Source organism: Ostrea edulis, chromosome 7, assembly GCF_947568905.1.
Source record: "Ostrea edulis chromosome 7, xbOstEdul1.1, whole genome shotgun sequence".
Classification (NCBI taxonomy): domain Eukaryota; kingdom Metazoa; phylum Mollusca; class Bivalvia; order Ostreida; family Ostreidae; genus Ostrea; species Ostrea edulis.
The window spans coordinates 41,762,007-41,782,671 of NC_079170.1; the positions used below are offsets into that span (position 1 = coordinate 41,762,007).

At 34.1% G+C, this 20,665-nt stretch overlaps 1 protein-coding gene and 2 long non-coding RNA genes across 3 annotated transcripts; all 3 read left to right on the forward strand.

Moving 5' to 3' along the window:
• The first annotated feature begins 11,651 nt into the window (after positions 1 to 11,651).
• LOC130048144 (uncharacterized) lies at positions 11,652 to 13,470 on the forward strand. Its single transcript, XR_008797000.1, has 2 exons — positions 11,652 to 12,201; positions 12,306 to 13,470. It is a non-coding gene; the product is annotated as an uncharacterized LOC130048144 (long non-coding RNA).
• Positions 13,471 to 14,046: 576 nt separating this feature from the next.
• On the forward strand, positions 14,047 to 15,909 carry LOC125656219 (uncharacterized). Its single transcript, XM_048886826.2, has 3 exons — positions 14,047 to 14,205; positions 14,941 to 15,159; positions 15,668 to 15,909. The coding sequence occupies exons 1-3, from the start codon at positions 14,085 to 14,087 to the stop codon at positions 15,841 to 15,843; spliced, it is 516 nt and encodes a 171-aa protein (XP_048742783.2). The 5' UTR covers positions 14,047 to 14,084; the 3' UTR covers positions 15,844 to 15,909.
• A 1,256-nt stretch (positions 15,910 to 17,165) lies between these two features.
• Positions 17,166 to 20,280, forward strand: LOC130048145 (uncharacterized). Its single transcript, XR_008797001.1, has 3 exons — positions 17,166 to 17,685; positions 18,015 to 18,222; positions 20,058 to 20,280. It is a non-coding gene; the product is annotated as an uncharacterized LOC130048145 (long non-coding RNA).
• Positions 20,281 to 20,665: the final 385 nt, after the last annotated feature.

The window sequence follows — 20,665 nt, forward strand, 5'->3', positions numbered from 1 at the left end:
TATTTCACTCATATGGATACGTTACCATAGTGACGGGCTACAATATTTCGGCTTATGCTCGGCACTTACTGCCTTTAAGCTTGAAGGGATCTTCATCGTGTCACACCTGCTGTGACATTGGACCTCTGCTTTTGCGGTCTCAACAAAGGTCCGACTTATTTAATAGCCTAGTACGATAAGAAAGTGATACTGATGATCTATTCTCACCCGGAATAGAAGACATGGTAGAACATATTTGGAAAATGTAAAAAACAAATACACAAGGTATCAATTGAGACTGCAGAATGAAATATTGCTACATGTAAATTGGAATTTGACAATAGAGACGTTGAGGTCATTCTGCTAGTCACAAAGTTAAGTTGTTAGTTTGCCTTTAACATCTATGTTCAATGAAATATCCATATACAGTGAAACTTCTCTAAACCGACCAGCTCTTGGACCGAAGAAAACCCGGCCGGTTTAGAGGGATGGCCAGTTTACTAAGAATTTAGCATTTAGAGACAAGACATTTTATCTCAATATTCACGAATTTCACTGTTCATTTTTTTGGTGACCTATGATCAATTATCGATGGAGATCAAATTAGTCTGCTTGTACCTACAGTAATTATAAATAACAAAAATATTCTGACTAAAATCATCTAATTCTAAACTGAAAATCTATAACAGAATACATAAAGAAAACACAGAGGCATATTATTTGAATTCCTCTTACCTATAAAAACTCTGTTTACATTTATCGCTTATATTATTAACAAATTTGTTTTGGCGTTTGTGAAAAGTACAGTAGTAATGATGCATTTGTAATTTGAAATTGATTTATCTTTTAATAATTATCATTAACAGTCATGGGATTGTTCTTTTTAACTACCGCTTATAACCATACGATAGTATGGTGCAACAATATGGCGTTTGATACTGTATTCATTCAATATGCTATCAAGGTTTTTTTTTTTTTTTTTTTTTTTTTACATTTTGTACAGAATTTGGAAGAGTCACAAGGATTAGCCAGGTGTCACTTAACACCCTTGACAGCACACGTAATCAATAGAAATTATAGAGACCATTCGTGTTTTTCACATCTCCGGTCAATAATTTCCCACCTGGCCGGTCGGTCAGTCAATTGGCAAACCTGACCGATCTTGATCACTCACTCGCCACAATTTTTTTTTGTCTTCAAAACGTGGCCGGTATTATGAGGGTAAATTACACACGTTTGTTAACAAATGTAATTTAAAAAGTAGCCGATGTCAGGTTTGTAAGGGGGGCCGGTTTTATAAAACTTTCTTTGAAAGGAAATGTTAAGATTTCTGCCGGGGCTTTGAAAATAGGCCGATATTAAGGAAGAACCGGTTTTCTGAGTGTCCGGTTTGGAGAAGTTTCACTGTATGTAGTAAATATGGAATACTGTTGTGTCTTTTATTCGAGTTTCAGTACTACATATACGTACCTTTCTCTGGACAGAGTTGTCTTTCGTAGAACTGATCTTTACTGTTTCAATACTACATGTGCCTTCCTCTTGACAGTTATCTATCTTAGATTTGATCTGTACATTTTCAACACTACATATGCCTTCCTCTAGACAGATTTATCTCTGTTAGAACTCATTTTTACTGTTTCAAAACTGCCTATGCACGTAAACGGTGTCCAAGATTTAAAACAAATATCAAAATATTACATAGTGAAAGGTGAAGATACCGAATAGTGATCAATATCATAACTCTTATAAGCAATACAAAATATATAGTTGGACAAACATGGATCCCTGGACACACCAGAGGTGGGATCAGGTGCCTAGGAGGAGTGAGCATCCCCTGTCGACAGGTTACGCCCGCCGTGAGGCCTATATCTTGATCAGGTAAACAGAGTTATCCGTTGTCAAAATCAGTGTGCCAAGAACGGTCTAACATCGGTATGAAATACGTCAGACAGCATTTGCCCCAACAATAGGTTGTATTGGCAACCTAGATCACTATAAAGACCATAGAATTTACGAAATGCGGACTTTAATCGAGACTGTTGAAACTCCTGTATCATCAACTTGTTTGTCAGTAACTTGCCTCGATAAAAAAAACCTGACCATACGCTGAACAAACTCTTGTGTATCGAATCAGTTGAGAGACCGAACAGGTATAAAGTACAAATGAATTGTGTATATTATATCAAGAGCGACATTCATTCATAAGTTACCAAAGTCCAATATATCCTTTTATTTTCTGAAAATGAATCCTTCCCTTTTGATGTTTTTTCTCTTTCTGACTTTCATGAGAAACAACATCCATTTCGTACCTTTCCAGGGACAATTTCAATGAATTGGAACATGCTTGATATACAGTATACCGTGTACTCTTATGATAAAATACTAATTATAAAGACCTATCATTTCATTTTCAACTGGTACTTGTAATTATAATCTTTCATTATCAAAGAATTTTTTTCTGTCACCAAATAATTGAAATGGGTTTTGCATTTTGTCATATTCTCTAATACAAATTATAGATATGGTTCTTGTTAATCGATGTTAGTACACACAGCAATTAAACCGACAAATGATCTATCGGAGTATTTGATCATTACGCCATGAGAAATGCGATATCCGGAGTATTTAGTATGACGAACAGCTGGACCGGCTAGCAGTCAGGACACGAACTCGATCCACGATGATGGCGAAATGGATGTGTTGGTTAGTCTTTGTTGCCATCTTTTGCAGTTCAAAGGGATACCGAAAAACTGGAGAACCCGTCAAATACGGGATTGAAAATTATCGTGGTAAAGACTATATTTTTCTTAATATTAGTAATGATAATACTTTAATGTAACCTGATTGGTACATGGTACTTGTCTTCTGTGGGAACTTTTGAAATACAAACGAAATATACATGTACATTGTTATAGTCTAACAACGGAGCGTACTCTATCACCTTTATTGGTGAAATAGATAACAACAAAGACACAAGCTAGTTCTAAAGGGAGATACATTTCAAATTAAAACTACACTTTAGTGTTAATGGTGATTCGTATTACGTATGCACGGTATGGGATCCGTTTTATTGCACACACTGTCCAAAATCAAAATATTGTCATGTGTTTATATTTTCAGAGAAAGGAATTTGTAAAAAATTACCCTCACCGCTTTAGAGCTCACCCCAAGTACTGTCACGCCTATTAAAATTGTTCTTCCACTTCCGGTCCTCGCTATAGGAGATGGGATAAGGTGTTCCGAGAATGTGTGTATCCGAAATTGTTTAATGCCAAAACCAGGAAGTGTGAATTTTTTCTACGTAAAATGCGGTGCAAGAAAGGAATTTAAATCCAGATGTAAGTAGTGGAATGCAGTCTTGTTGTTTTAATACAATAAGCCGGCTAAGAGATACGTTTGAGGTATTTCCTTTTGGAAAACATATTTCATTTCTCGGACGTATCATATCCAGAAAATTACCTGCAAAGATGGCATTATTTCCACGTTTTTGAAATATTTCTTTCGATAGTATTTTGTATTTCCTGAAAGAGAAGCTACTTTTAAGGAAGCATGGACACAAATTGAGGTAAACATTTTCAAATTTAGTTTTCCCATTTTCAATCTTTAGAATGCTTAACGTAGGTAACTAAGATATTTCTAATGGTCAACAAAAATTTGAATGTAAGTTGTTGTGTTACATGGGAGATACAGAGCTCACAATTCTTTGTTATGTAAATATGCCAGTAAAAATTTCTTTAAAAGCAAAATTTTCAATTTACAAGTTAATTTTGAACACTATCGGACAGTTATAAGTGTTTGTCACAACTGATTTTGTTTTATGCACGATATTTTTATGAAGCAATCTACAGTGTATATATAAACAAAAAAATGGCACGAACCTTGTTTACATAACAAAAATTGCAAGAGGCGTATATCAGAATCACTGATGTTCAAATTTTAGTTGACCATTAGAAATAATTCAGTTAAACATTGTAAACAAAACAAAATCATGAATTTTACCCGAGGAAAATCGTTTGCTTATATTTTGGTTAGGACATACTCAAGAATCGAAATAGTCTGACACCCCCTCTTGAAAAGTTAACTTTTGTCCTCTTAGAAATAAGTCTTGAACCACAAAAAAAAAAAAAAAAAACAAAAAAAAAAACAACATCCTATCCTATGGTAAGGGTCTTAATGGACAGAAAACCAAATCTCGGCAGGTTTTCAAAAATTATCTTAAGATCCGTTAAAGAAACAAGAGAGTATGTAAAGATATAAATAGGAAGTTGAAAGTTTATGATTCTAGTCTTTGTAATTGATTTAATATATTAATAAGATTTGATACATTGCACTTCTTCTCTACATTATGTGATTTTGCGTTGTACAATTTGAATACAGAAATCGGGAAACAAAAGAAAATTATTGAATGATGTTGTTATGGAAAAATCTATGTTAAAACACTAAATGTGCAATTCTGATAGAATATTTTCTATCTTCTCTCTCGTTCCACTCCTAAAATAAGCATTGTCTTTACTGATTTAAAATATAAAGAAAGAAGACAATAATAGTATTGCTGTGTTCCTAAAAAAGTTAGCAACCTGGGACTTGTTTTAGTAAAATAAAATAGCATACGGAATACGAAAAAAAATATTCCGTAAACTAGGATAGGTAAGGAAAATCAAAACACAGGTAATACTTACTGGCGCAAAATTTTTAACGAACGTCGCTTTAATTGAATATTTCTAACAATCGTAACATTATGTTCAGCTATGACAGTTTTGTGAAACAGCTATGATATGATCTATTTTTGTCTGAAGACAGATCTTAGTCGTAAGATAGTTGTGTGATAATGAATAACATGTAACTGAATTAGAAGAAAAGATATAAGAGAAGTGTTATACGAATGTTACAAACTACAATGTAGTTCAAACGCTCGTGTGATTCTGTTTCAGGTGATTACTTTGCAAACCAATGTTTGCGGTCACATTGTATCCCGTGCTCTGTGTTTTGTCCGAGCTGTGAAGGATTAAAGGACAGTGTACACAGACATCGATATAGGGGAGGAAGACGCTGTTTGATACACTGCTTCAAGGAAAGACTAATGAACTTCTGGTACGAATGGAGATGAAGCTGAAATTTTCCCAACACTTGTAAACAAATCCAATTGATATAAATAAAGTACATACAAGCATAACCATGTTTACTCTTGTCCTTCTAAATAATTTTCAGTGAATTCATTAATATTCACACCAAAGGATAAAGTTCTGAGATAAAGATCATGATTTGCATTGTGGATACAACTCTATTTGCGATAAGACGGTTGGGGATGATTGATTGGTTGTATATTGTTTAACGTTCTGCTAGAGAAATTTTAACTGGTATGGAGACGTTGTGAAGGAAGGGTTTCAAACCGGATAGAAAGACATTATTGAACATATTTGTGATAGGCAATATGAAAAAATGTATAAATTGAGACTGGAGTATGCTTGAAATGAAGCCATTCCTTCAGTTATGTATGCATAACAGAATGATGTTGTCAAATCAATGGTAAGACCAATGACTTGGTCAAATCAGTTGTATGACCAATAACTCAGTAAGTGGAGTAATCCCTAGTTCAAATCAGTATGTAAATAAGATCACGGGCTATCAATTGGCAAGAAACACGTCAGACAACAATTGACCTAACGACAGGTTGTATTTGCTAATAAGATCATCACCAGACAGAAAATTTGTGAAAAGTTGACAGGAAAAGAGAATTTTTAATCCCTTTAAGATAACCTTTTTGTTGGTAGATTGCCTCGATTTTAGAATTGATGAAAAACAGAAGATGCTCTTGTGTACGTTTGATCAACTGAGAGACATAAAGACAACGATGGTATTGAAATATTGCTACATAAATATGGAAATTTAACAATAGAGACGTTTTGGTCATCCTGATAGTCATCATGTTGAGTTGTCCTATGTTAAATAAAAATTTGATCATATTGAAATATGAAGCAAATATGGAAGACTCTGTGGTGTCTCTTATTCGGGTTTCAGCAATACATACTCAAGATCCATGCAGTCTGTTGTAACGCTGCTCATGTAGTTGAAAATGAAATCGATTTGCACAGCGTGTAGTAAAAGTACATGCACGAATGACTGAAAATTGATGTATATCCACTACCTTTCAAGGAATAATGACTGCAACGTGATTTAATATATGCCTTGTTCTATCATGATAAGATACTAATGATAATAACCTATCATTTCATTTTCAGTTAGATTTGAACTTTCATTATGTAATCAATGAATAACTGAAGTACATTTCGCATCACCGCAAAAATCTATCTGCGAATTGCCAGTTTTGACATGAGTTGTACATAGCAAATGTTGATATAAAATGATTTAATGGGATCTGTGATCATCACGCCATGGGAAATGCGATACCCGGAGTATTTAGTATCACGAACAGCTTGACCGGCTAGCAGCCAGGACACGAACCCGATCCACGATGATGGCGAATTGGATGTGTTGGTTAGTCTTTGATGTCATTTTTTACAGTTCAAAGGTTTTCCGAGATGAGAATAGAGTTCACATCAAAAATAAGAGGGAAAATTTTCGGGGTAAATTAATATATTAATGATAATAATATCAATGTTGATAATATTGATAATGATAATATATTGGTATGATACTTAATTCATCCACCACTTTTAACATGTATTCACTGTATGGGTTCGCTTTGTTATACATGTTGTTCAAAAGCCAATACGTTTCATTTGTATTGATATTTTCAGGGAAAGGAATGTGCACGAATTACCCTCATTGCTTCAGAGCTCATCTCAAATATTGTCACGCCTATTATGAATGTACCTCCACATCAACGGTAATCATGTTAATGGACTGATAACCGCAATCGGGCGGGTTTCATAAAACTATACAAGATCTGTCAGATGATAGCTTTTACAAGTTTCTTTTATAAGGTTTGACTGATGATAATCATAAGATACGACAGTATACCGTTTCAGAAAACTATCTTAACTACAAAAAATCTTGAGGAAGATCTTAGAATGTTGTTATATTTGTTACATTGGAAAATACCACGCTTCTGTTATCATCTTTTAACTACATTGGTAAATTCAAATGCTACATGTATATGAGACTAGGAGCGGATCCAGGAATTGCAGTTGGGGGCGTAACTTTATGAGCGGCAGCCTTGAGGTCCCCAGTCGAAGCCGTGATGGGGACCAGGAGGCGAAGCCCCGGCTCGTTTCTGGAATTTACAGATTTTGTAGGGCTTGGAATATGTCTCATACGTCATTTTTACTATTTTCTATCATTTTTGATAAGGTGAAATTAATAAAATGACGCAACTTTTAAAGGGTTTTAGAAAGAAATGTATGTTCTCCCAATAAAATGAATTCAATAAATCAAAAGATTTTGTTATTTATTTCTCCGAGAGTGGGATTAATTATTGCTTCTTTTATCGCTTACGTTTTTCTAAACAAGAGACCACGATTTACCTTAATTTTGAAAATTTAAGGGGAAGGCGCCGGCTGCACCCCCTTACATGTAAATCCGCCACTGGAGACATTAATGTTTAAAAAAATTCAAATAGGAGATTGAAACGTTACGATTTGAGTCTATTTAATGTATTCCTAAATATTCATACATTGTACTTTTTTGTAAATTATGTGATTTTACAACACGTTGTTTTGAATGTACAAAAGATACGCTCATTTTGTGTACCATTTGATTACAGAAATTGTGAAACAAAATGATAATATTGAATGAAAGGGGAAATTAGCGAACATTCATCAATCTCTACTCCTATAAGTAATACAAAGTTTTTATCTAGAGAGGTCTATGTTAAGAGACTAAATGTGAAATTCTGATATTTGTTTTCTCTCACTCACTTTAGTAAAATAAAATAGGATACTAACTACGAAACACACACACACACACACACACACACACACACACACACACACACACACACACACACACACATATATATATATATATATATATATATATATATATATACACCACATACACACACAATTTGCATCCCGTTCTAATGAATTAAAAAACGCTATCAGTGAAACGCATTTTTTTTTATTTGGGGTTAGTTATTACAGCTACATACATTGTATCACCTATCCTTGGTATCCCCATATCATTATCTCACAACATAAACAGCGACTTGATATTTTAGGTGACTACAGAGTCAATCAATACAACGGACCAAACTGCATTTCCTGCAAAACGATGTTCCCCAGCTGTGACGGTTACGATGACGGATACCATCCACACAGCACAAAAGAAGGAAGTCCCTGGAAGATGGAATGTTAAAAAGAGAGACTGATGAAAACTTTTATTCCGGATACCTTTCAGCGCCGTCCGTACAAGAAAACCATTAAAGAAGCGTGATGATGTTAAAATGACAATACGTTTCTCATGATCATATAATCAGAGATTCGGGCGCATATAGTGTTTGGTCTGTCTATTTGTCTGTGTCACCGTAAAATTATTGACATTGTGACCTTTTTTCCTGGTATATGAGCTTGAACCCCCCCCCCCAAAAAAAAAAACTTACACCTTGGAGTTTGGTCATACGGAGGCATCAGTTCTTTATAAACACAACTCATTGTTTTTATATCCATTTTAGAATTGTATACTTCTATATGTTCATTACAAAATATAGAAAATAAAGTATATCACTTGTTTTGATCTTTGAAAAAGAGTATGCACGATTCGTGGATAACAAACATATAAATAAATGTTATAAACAGATCCAAATTTTCCCTCTATATTTGATTATCTGTAATCATTTTAACCTCTACGTCCATTTCCGGGGCAAAATTATTTGTATAAAATTTGTAAAAGAACATTGTTGTCATCAAAATTTAACATATTTCCAAAGTTTTATTCCATGACGCCAAAATTCCAAACCTTATACATGTAACGCTTTAAATCAAAAGGTGAAGATAACGAGCAGTGATCAATCCCATAACTCCTATAAGAAGGCTTATATAGGCTTATATAGGCTGCAAGCCTGCTGCCTAATCCATTTATGTTCCATACATAATAAAATATTGTTTAAATTAACTCCTATAAGGAAATCAAAATAAAGAGTTGGGCAAACACGGACCCCATGATATAACCTGATCCAGTTGCCTAGGAGGAGTTGCCTGTCGATCGGTCACACCCACAGTCTTCCCTATATCTTGATCAGGTAATTTGAGCAATCCGTAGTCAGAGTCAATGTGCCAAGTACGATATAACAAATGGTATGGAGCATGTCAGACAGTTTTTCATACCAATTATTAGACCATTCTTTACATAGTGATTTTGACTACTGATTACTCAGTTTACCTGATCAAGATATATGGTTTACCTTGAGTGTGACCGGTCTGCATGGGATTCTTTCTCCTCGTATGAACCTGATCCAACATCTGGTATACCAAGGGGTCCGTGTCTGCCCACCTATTAATTCAGTACTTTTTATAGGAGTTATGAGATTGATCACTGTTCATTACCGTCGCCTTTTCGTGGTATGAAATTTAAACAATCAGCACCGTATTTGTTTATCGCATGTACGCAAATCATATTGTCATCAAACACACAGGGACCTCCGTGACCGAGTGGTGAGATCATCGCGCTCAAAATTACACGGTCTCTCACCTCTGGTCGACGCGGGTTCAAATCCCGCTCGCGCCGGTAAGTGAGAAAGTTTCCCAGTTTACTTTCGGAAGGTCGGTGGTATCTTTCCAGGTACATTGTATCTGGGTTCTCTCTTGAAAAACTAGGCGCCAATATATATAACTGAAAAATTGTTGAATGTGGCGAAAAACATCAAAACAAGCAATCAATCTTGTTAACAGGACATTAGATTCACCGTACAGGTATAAAGTAAAAATGAATTGTATATAATTATTATATTAAGAGCGTCATCTATTCTTTATGTTTGATTTTCTTTTCTCTTTCATTTTCACAAGAAGCAACACCCGTTTGGTTATTAGCCCAGATTGCATGCAGTCTGCTGCAGTGCTGATCGTGTACTTAAAAAAATAATTCAATAATGTTGCACAGCGTGTAGGGATGACTAAAAATTTATTTCTTTACCACTTTTCCAGGGACAATTTTAAATTCATTTCATGATAGGAATGAAAGGTGAAGATAACAAACAGTGATCAATCTCATAACTCCTATAAGAAATACTAAATCAATAGTTGGGCAGACACGGGGATATAATTTAATATATGTGTCTTGTACTTTTATGATAAGATACTAATCACGAAGGCCTATCATTATTTTATTTCCAGTAGGTATAATCCCGTGGGGATTCGGGTTAGAATAGGTCCTCAATACTCTTTGCTTGTCGTAAGAGGCGACTAAATGGGCGATCTTTTGGATGAGACCGCATAAATTGAGGCCACGTGTCACAACAGGTGTGGCACGATAAAGACCCCTCCCTGCTCAAAGGCCGTAAACACCGGGCATAGACCTAAATTTTGCAGCCCTTCTCCGGCAATGGTGACGTCTCCATATGAGTGTAAAATTCTCGAGAGGGACGTTAAACAATATAAAACCAATCAATCCAGTAGGTACATATACGTTATAATGTTAATCATTATGAAATAAATTTGGCTTTCACTGAATATTTGATGCACGTTTTGCAGTTTGTGATGATCTCTTAAGGTAGCAACGGATAGCAACCACGTGATCAGTAAAAATTGTGTATTTTCACGTGAATTCATTTTCCGGAATTCCTTATTCCGTCATAGAATAATCGAAAAACAAAAAGGGGTTCCGAAAGTATGTTGCTGTGACTGACTCGCCTACAGAAAATATGCACATACCGCATAAGTATACGTCAATGTCTGTAATAATGGTAGATCAAATGTTTCATCTGTGTGAAACTTTTTGCTAATCGAAATGTTAAACCAACCACCAATCCATGTACATAGATGCGCTACGTAAACAAAGTTGTTGATTGATGCATCATAATGTCCGAGTGCCATACGAGTGCTGCATGCTGAGAGATTAAGTACTGTTTATACAGTCATTGAGAGGCTAAACAAAGTTTCTTGCAAGAAGAGGAAGTTGGTGGATGCATTCAACTTGGACAACGAAATCATAGTTTCGTTTGGCGAGTGAAAAAAATGCCACAAATTTGTATTCAAAAATTCAACTCACATTTCCTCTGCTATTTCACAACGCGATTTATAATAACATCTGTAAGTTTAAATACACGACATACAGTACAGAGCTCCAGATATTTTTTTACCACAAAGAGTATTTACTCCCTGATTTTCAAATCAATACGTATTTTGCTTTCCAGAAAAATTCAAAAGTGTATTTTGTTAATTTACTGATTATCTTTGGTCTTTTGCACAGATGTAACCAGATAAACGATACTTCTTCCGTTAAACTTTAACTTAAAGTTTATACTAAAAGGCCGCTCCAGCTATTTATGGGGGAAATCATTTGCAGTTCTTTTTATTACACATCATTGTCATTGGGAATTTGACATTTATCATTGATGCATCAAATTTGAATATCGTTATGAAAATAACCGTTACGAAAATAACATACCTTGAACTACATGTATAAAAGTAATGAAAAACAAATATCTGTATAGACCTTCTATCTAGGGGTATGAGGGAACCGGATAAAAAGTGGAAGGCGGGGGGGGGGGGGCATGTGTTGAATTATAATTCCCTAGACTATAGTATACATATACTATTACTTTGAAATTTCAGTGACCTAAGAAATATATCAAACCTGAAGTTTCGTGTTTCACACAAACATGTAGGTTGGCAAAACCTTTTTGAATAATGTAAATTAATCACAAGTCTGCATATGCCCTCTCATAGGCAAATGTATGCACTGTATGTATAAGTAAGATATGTATACTACACGTATGCCCTTCTCTTGACCCACATTTTGTAAATAAAACAGATATGATAAGTCTATGGCAGTTTATGAAAACATATATACATGTCATCTCATTGCAATTTATAATTTTGAAACATCAGTATTTAAATTTTAACTGAATATGTGTTGAGACACAGTTTTAAAATTCACATTGTCTGACGCAATCTAATTACTCAATGGTATAATATAGACCTAACTGTGCAAATATCAATTATGATGATCTTTTTTCTAGGCATCAGCCTGAAGACCGAGGGAGGTTAGATAGGACCAGTGCAGGTTGAAGTGGATTTCGAGTCAACAAGTATAACAGCAAGAGAGGTACTATATTTTTTTTTGATAAACATTTGTAAAGACAATTCTGAGTATATCAGATATTCATCTTTTTTGCTATATTTAAATATATTTATCTATATTTTGAACAGGTACTCCATTTACAGTGATGATGACATATCCTCTGGACCCCCACAACTCCACAAATTTAAAAATGTTTGATCAAGTTCCGAAGATTAAAGAACTACTGCAAAATTTGGGACTGGATGAAAAACATTAATTCACTTATATGAGCTCAGAGCAGTGGATGTTGTACAACATACTTTAAACTAAATTGTGAATTTAAGGGAAAACAAGTACATGTACTCGTATATTACAAGTACATGCCTTTTGAAAGACAATAATATTGCATAGATGTAAAGGAAATTTCAATGTTGATTATTCTTTCTTAGATATATTAGTAAAAAATGTGCACATGATAGAATATCAATTTTATAACTTCAATCAATGTGTTTGAATTTTCCTTGTAATTCAAAATTTAGTTGAAACATACATCATAGATACATTAATGTATATCAAATTTTTAGAAAAGTTTCATAATGGAACTAATTCCCCTCCCCCCTTATACATACAGTGAACATAGACCTTCCCCTGGGGAAAACTTCAGTTAGTTAATGCAATATACATGTACATGCATTCTCAGTTATCCAATAGTGAGTTTTTGGTTCCATGTGAAACTACAATTAGAAATCTTAAACTTATGAAAGACACACCTATCTGTGAGGGTAAGATGATTCAGATGGAATTACATGTAGTGATCCATGGGCAGTCCATGGGTCTCTTTCCATTGATATTAATTATTTATTGAAATATGAAATGGTTATTTAAACATATTTGGTGTATTATACTGTATAGTGATATAAATTTCTATCAAAATATATGTATAGGTAATAGATTTGGTCCAGTTATTACAAGAAATTGTATGAAAAATAACTAAATATTTAGGCAATCATTGTGAGTGCGAAAAGGTCAACTGCAATAGCACACACTATATATCATTCTTAAATGGCTCATAGAAACTTCTAGTATTATGAGTTTGAATGCTCAATATGGTAATTTGGGAATGCTTAATCATTTAAGGTCAATAGTTTATCTCTGCTGACTGTATCTCTTAAAATTCATTTCTAGAAGGGAGGGGGTAGGGTTACAAAATCTGACATAGTTTCAGATTAAACCTCATTTGGTATATTTTTTTCTATTCAATATTTTAGATACTACTTGACTTATTGTAAAAATGAAATAAAATCAGAAATTTTATGAGCATAATTTTGTTGTTGTCAGAAAATGTATGCTTGATAGTATTTGAGAAACGCCATATTTAGAGTAAATTTGACCAATTGCCAAGTCGAATCATGCCAATGTTTTCCTTAGATGCATTTTGAATTTCTAATCCATGTTGATTTTTTATCTGTTTGTGTTTAATTTACATAACTATATATGACAAACAATGTTTCTGGTGTCAATAAAAATTTTTATTGGCTTTTGTGTTAATTTGCTCAATTTTGGCATTTTTTGCCTTTTGTGGCTGCAAAAGAGGGGATTTCAATCTCGCTTTCCTCGAAAATTAACCTGATTACTTTTGTTGATTTTTTGATATGTTTTAGGATAAAGTCAAAATGTTATAATAAATAAAATTGAAAAAAATTCGATGAGCGTTTTTTTGGGGGCTAGCTATCAATAGCTACCTTAATACAAATAATAGCTATGGCTGTTACGCTTATCCAGATTCATTTTAGCATATACTGTAATTAAACCAACACATGATCTATTGGAGTCTGTGATCATCACGCCATGGGAAATGCGATACCCGAAGTATTTAGTATGACGAACAGCTTGACCGGCTAGCAATCAGGAAACGAACTCGATCCACGATGATGGCGAATTGGATGTGTTGGTTAGTCTTTGCTGCCATATTTTGCAGTTCAAAGGGAAACCGACAAATTGGGAAGATATTTGGAGAACCGGTCAATCACGACAAGGAAAAGTATAGGGGTAAATGATATATTGCTCCTAAAGGGATATGGACATGATTTAAACTGAAAATTTTATTTTTCCAGTTTTAATGTTTGAAATGCTTAACAAAGGTATTTCTAATGGTCAACAAAAATTTGTCAGTTGTTGGGTACATGGGAGATACAGAGCTCACAATTCTTAGGGCTCGTGCCCAATTTATTTTCCAAATAAGCTAGGTATACCAGGAAAAGTTCGTTCAAACCAGATTTTTCAATTAACAATTTAATTCTGAACACAATTTAATATTTTCTAGTGTTTGTCTAGAATATACTCATATGGTGTTTGTTTGTTTAATAATTTCTACTGTTTGTCACATCTCATTTTGTTTTAAACATACTATTTTCTATTAAGCAATCAATATGTACACAAAAGCATGCATGACACGAACCTTGTTTACATAACCAAAAATTGTGAGTGGTGTATCTCACTTGTAACTCAAAAACTGATGTAAAAATTGTGGTTGACCATTAGATATACGTTAGTTAAGCAATAAACATGGACAATATAATTTTCAGCTCAACTGTGTCCATACCCATATAATCATCATCACCGTCATCATCATCATTATCATCATCATCACTATCATCATTATCAGTGCTTCATATTGCAGAATGTTATTATTATAATTATTATATATATATATATATATATATATATATATTTATATATATATTATGTCCAAAATCATATCTTCATTTGTGTTTAAATTTTCAGAGCAAGGAATCTGCAAATGGTATCCTTATCGGTTCAGAGCTCACCCCAAATACTGCCAAGCCTATTATGACTGTGCTTCCACTTCCTCTCCTGGTTATCGAAAGTGGGATAAAGGGTTCCGAGAATGTGTGTATCCCAAATTGTTTAATGCCGAGACCAGGAAGTGTGAAATATTTTTTGACGTAAAATGCGGTAAAAGAAAGGAATTTAAATCCAAATGTAAGTAGTGCAATGCACAATCTTTTTAATTTTTTTTATCATAATTGTGAAACATTATACGGCAAATTCATTGATTCTATTAATTTTTAGCGGTTTTAAACTACCCCGAGTCGTCTGTCAACAAGAGCAAGAACAATGATAAATGATGAAAAATAAAAAGAAACCAACTTTTTTTCCTCGTGAAATTAAAAATCCATTGACATGCTTATTGTTCTGAAACAACCTAAAATTTGACCCCATGAAAACAGTAATTTTACAGTAGTCATGTGACTAAAGGACAGTAAACCGAACCCGATGAATTGAATTATTATAAAAAGAGGTGGGGGGAACTGCCACCAATAAAACAGATTACCATATAGCTCAAACTGCTATTTCTCTTGTAATTCTGCTTCAGGTGATTAGTTTGCAAGGAAATGCTCAAACTGCTATTGCTCTTGTAATTCTGCTTCAGGTGATTAGTTTGCAAGGAAATGCTCAAACTGCTATTGCTCTTGTAATTCTGCTTCAGGTGATTACTTTGCAAGGAAATGCGTGGGTTTACATTGCGCTCCATGCTCTGCGAGAGTTCCAAGCTGTAAAGGATTAAAGGACGGTGTGCATAAACACCCGATAAGGACAGGCAGCCGTTGGGTGATACATTGCTACAAGGAAAGAGTGGTGAACGTCTGGTTTGGACGGAGATGAAATTAAATTTCTCCATTCAATTGTAGACAAGTACAATTTATATTAATAAAGTAGATGCAAGCGTAACTATGTTCAATCTTGTCCTTCTACGTCATCGTCGGCGAATTCATCTAAATGTATATTCACAGAAAAGGAAATTGCTTTTGGGGGGTATACATGATGATCTGCATTGTGGATACAAGTCGTTTTAGGATACGACGGTTGAGGATGATTGGTTGGTTGTATATTGTTTAACGTCCACTTCGAGAAGTTTTCACTCCCATGGAAATGTTACCATTGTCGGTGAATGACTGAAAATTTAGCTTAAGGCCTTGGAGCAGGGAGGAACTTTATCATGCCACTCCTGCTGTGACACGGGACCTCGATTTATGCAGTCTTATCGAAGGTGCACTCCGGCTGTTCACACACATGTGAAAAACACGTGGTCTTGTTTGGGGGTATTTTGTTTTAAAAACTGCAGCGTAGGGTGTTGCTTTTCCAGTATCGGCAGACGAGACAGGTAACATAAAACATTTCTGACTGCGTTATTCGGCACCAATTCTGCAAACTGATTTTTAATGATATTTTCTCTCTTTAATAATATATAGTGAAAATAATCTCCGCTGTGATACCTCCATATGTCTTCCTCTAGACAGAGTTATCTCTCTTAGAACTGGTTTACTAGTACTGTATTCCTCTAAACACATTTATCTCTCTTTGAACTGATCTACATTGTTTCGTGAGTACATAATGCTGTCCCAGTAGATATTAAGACTCAAAACAAATATAAAATCACAAAATTTGCATAAGACAAGGTCAGCAATAGTTCTAAAACAACTTTAACATTCAAGACGTTGAACTACATGAATAACTTCTCTAGGTTTTCAGGACTCTTATTGATTACACATAAACTATACACATATATTATTCTCCTAATTCAAACATGTGGATTGTACAGTAGTAAATCTGCATCCTTTAATATATTCTATCGTTTCAGAAATATGAAAAAATAGAAATATTATTACAGGCTATCTTGGCTGTAATTCGTTATGTTGAAGTCGTATGTATGAAGACAGCCAAATCCACACAGATTATATTACTGTTGGTTACTTTCGATTATTCAGTAAAATACATTTCATTCAAATACAAGGCTCCAAGGCTTTTTTCGGAGCGATGAGAGCTAATGACAGCTAAATCGTCCATCGTTAAAACATTAACATTATAATTCTAACTCACCATACAAGTGTAAAGTACAAATGAATTGTACTCGTATATTATATTAAAAGCGGCATTCATTAATAAAATACCAGAGTCCAATACCGGTGTATCCTTATGTTTTCTGAAAATGGATGTTTTTTCTCCATCTTATTTTCATGAGAAGCAAAAACCGTTTGATAACTTAATTTCCAGGGACAATTCAAATGAATTGGAACATGATTAATATGCAGTATACCTTGTACTATTATGACAAGATACTAATTTTAAAGACCTATCATCTAATTTTCAATTGGTACATGTAATCATAAACTTTCATTATCAAATAAATTCCTATTTCACCAAATAGTTGAAATACGTTTTGCATTTTAATCTCTAATACAAATTACAGTTATGATTGTTGTGGATTCATGTTAGTACATGCAGTAATTAAACTGACAAATGATTTATTGGAGTATGTGATCACCACGTCATGGGAAATGCGATACCCGGGATATTTAGTATCACCAACAGCTTGACCAGCTAGCACTCGATCCACGATGATGGCGAAATGGATGTGTGGGTTAGTCTTTGCTGCCATCATTTGCAGTTCAAAGGGAAGCCTAAAAACTTGAGAACACGTCAAATATGGGATGGAAAATTATCGTGGTAAAGAATATATTTTTGTTGATATTAGTAATGATAATACTTTAATGTAACCTGATTAATCAAGGTACTTGTCTTCTGCGGAAGCTATTGAAATACAAACGATATATACATAATTATAGTCCCTCAACGGAGCGTACTTTATCACCTTTATTGGTGATCTCGGTTTGGTAAAATAGATAACAGCAAAGACACAAGAGAGTTCTAAAGGGAGATATATTTCAAATTAAAACTACACTTTATTCGTTCATTACGTATGTACTGTATGGGTTCCGTTTTGTTGCACATACTGTCCAAATTCAAAATATGTTCATGTGTCTTTGTATTTTCAGAGAAAGGAATTTGTAAAAATTACCCTCACCGCTTAAGGGTACTGTCATGCCTATTATGACTGTTCTTCCACTTCCAGTCCTCGCAAAAGAAGATGGGATAAGGGGTTCCGAGAATGTGTGTACCCGAAATTGTTTAATGCCAAAACCAGGAAGTGTGAACTGTTTTTCTACGTAAAATGCGGTGCAAGAAAGGAATTTAAATCCGGATGTAAGTAGTGCAATACAGTCTTGTTGTTTCAATACAATACGCCGCTTTTGAGATAAGTTTGAGTTATTTCCTATTGGAAAACTCTCGTGCATAATAAGGCGCGAAACAATTTGTATGCGGGAGTAGGAGAAATGTTCATCCTTGCATAAGTTAATTTACCCTGAAGGTTTCTTATACGCAGTTTCATCATGCAAATTCAACTGGTACTCAAACTAAGTAAATGATGAGCATTCAGGGAGATGCATAAAATTCTTATTCTATCACATATTTAGTTTTTCGTACGTATCATATCCAGGAAAGTACTTGCAAATATGACATTGTGTTTATGTTTCCATTCCATTGAAATATTTCTTTCGATAGTATTTTGTATTTCCTTAAAGAAAAGTACTTTTAAAGGGGCATGGATGCTAATTGATCTAAAATCTTCAAATTTAATTTTTCCATTTTCAATCTTTAGATTGCTTAACTAAGGTAACTAAGGTATATCTAATGGTTAGCAAAAAATTTGAATGTCAGTTGTCGGGTTACATGAGAGGCACAACGTTCACAATACTTTGTTATGTAAACAAGGCTCGTGCCATGGTTTTGTGTACATGGGTTAAATTTGCAAGTAAAAGTTTCGTTTAAATCAGAATTTTCAATTTACAAAATATGACACGAGCCTTGTTTACATAACAAAAATTGCGAGTGGCGTATCGCACTAAAACTGATGTTCAAAGTTTGGTTGACCAATAGAAATACTTTAGTTAAGCATTGTAAAGAATACAAATGTTCAGCTCAATCGTGTGCATGCCCCTTTAATACATTTTATCATCTTCTCTACTGACTGTAGGTCCACTTTGTCCCACTTAAGCATTCAAAGTTCCACTAAATGCATTTCCTACACAGAAGAGCTCTTATTTTGAAATTGGCGTATTGTGGAATATTATAGGACAAAATTATGAATTTTACCGGAGGAATCGTTGCTTTATTTTTTGGTTAGGACATACTAAAGAATCGAAATTGTATAACACTCCTCTTGAAAAGTCAACCTTTGTCCTCATAGAATTAAGTTTCTGTTAACATGCCTATTTCTCTCGAACCACCAAAAAGTTATTCTACAGTAATGATGTTAATGGACAGAGAGGTAAATCTCGGTCGGTATTAAAAATCATCTTAAGATATGTTAATGAAACATGAAAGTATGTAAATATATGAATAGAAAGATGAAAGTTTATGATTTTAGTCTTTGTAATGATTTAATGTATTTGTAAGATTTGATACATTGCACTTCTTTTCTAAATTATGTGATTTTGCATTGTACAATTTGAGTACAGAAATTGTGAAACAAAAGAATATTATTTCATGGTGCTATGGAAAGATTAAACGCGCAATTCTGATAGATTTTTAAAAAAAAATATTCTCTCTCGTTCCACTCCTCCGAAAAAAAATAATTGTTTTTTGCTGATTTAGAATACAAAGAAGGAAACAATAATAGGATTGATGTGTTCATAAAAAGATTCCAACCTGGCACTTGTTATACGAAAAAAGATATTCCGTAAACTAGGATATGTAAGGAAAATAAAACACACGGGTACTACTTACCGGCGCAAACTTTTAAGCAAAGTCGCATTAATCGAATATTTTTAACAATCGTTAAATTATGTTATGCTATGACAGTTTTGTGAAACAGCTATAATATGATCTGTTTTTGTCTGAAGACAGATCTTAGCCGTAAAATAGTTTTGTGTTAATGAATTACATGTAACTGAATTATGAGAAAAAATATAAGAGAATTATGATACCAATGTAACAAACTACAATGAATTTCAAACGCTTGTGTGATTCTGTTTCAGATGGTTGCTTTGCAAACCAATGCTTGTGGTCACATTGTATTTCATGTTCTGTGCGCATCCCGAGCTGTGAAGGATTAAAGGACGGTGTACACAGACATCAATATAGGGGAGAAGACGTTGGTTGATACACTGCTTCAAGGAAAGACTGATGAACTTCTGGTACGGATGGAGATGAAGCTGAAATTTTCCCAACACTTGTAAACAAATCCATTTGATATAAATAAAGTACATACAAGCATAACCATATTAACTCTTGTCTTTCTAAATAATTTTCAGTGAATTCATTAATATTCACACCAAAGGACAAAGTTCTGAGATACAGATGGTGATTTGCATTGTGGATTCAACTCTATTTGCGATAAGACGATTGGGGATGATTGATTGGTTGTATATTGTTTAACGTTCTGCTCGAGAAATTTTAACTGGTATGGAAGCGTTGTGAAGGAAGGGTTTCAAACCGGGTAGAAAGACATAATTGAACATATTTGTGATAGGCAATATGAAAAAAATGTATCAATTGAGACTGAAGTATGCTTGAAATGAAGCCATTCCTTCAGTCGTGTATGCATAACAGAATGATGTTGTCAAATCAATGGTAAGACCAATGA

Coding starts and splice junctions, on each gene's coding strand:
- LOC125656219 (XM_048886826.2), top strand. CDS start 14,085: ATGATGGCGAATTGGATGTGTTGGTTAGTCTTTGCTGCCATATTTTGC. Junction 14,206..14,940: donor CGACAAGGAAAAGTATAGGG/GTAAATGATATA, acceptor TTAAATTTTCAG/AGCAAGGAATCTGCAAATGG. Junction 15,160..15,667: donor AAAGGAATTTAAATCCAAAT/GTAAGTAGTGCA, acceptor ATTCTGCTTCAG/GTGATTACTTTGCAAGGAAA.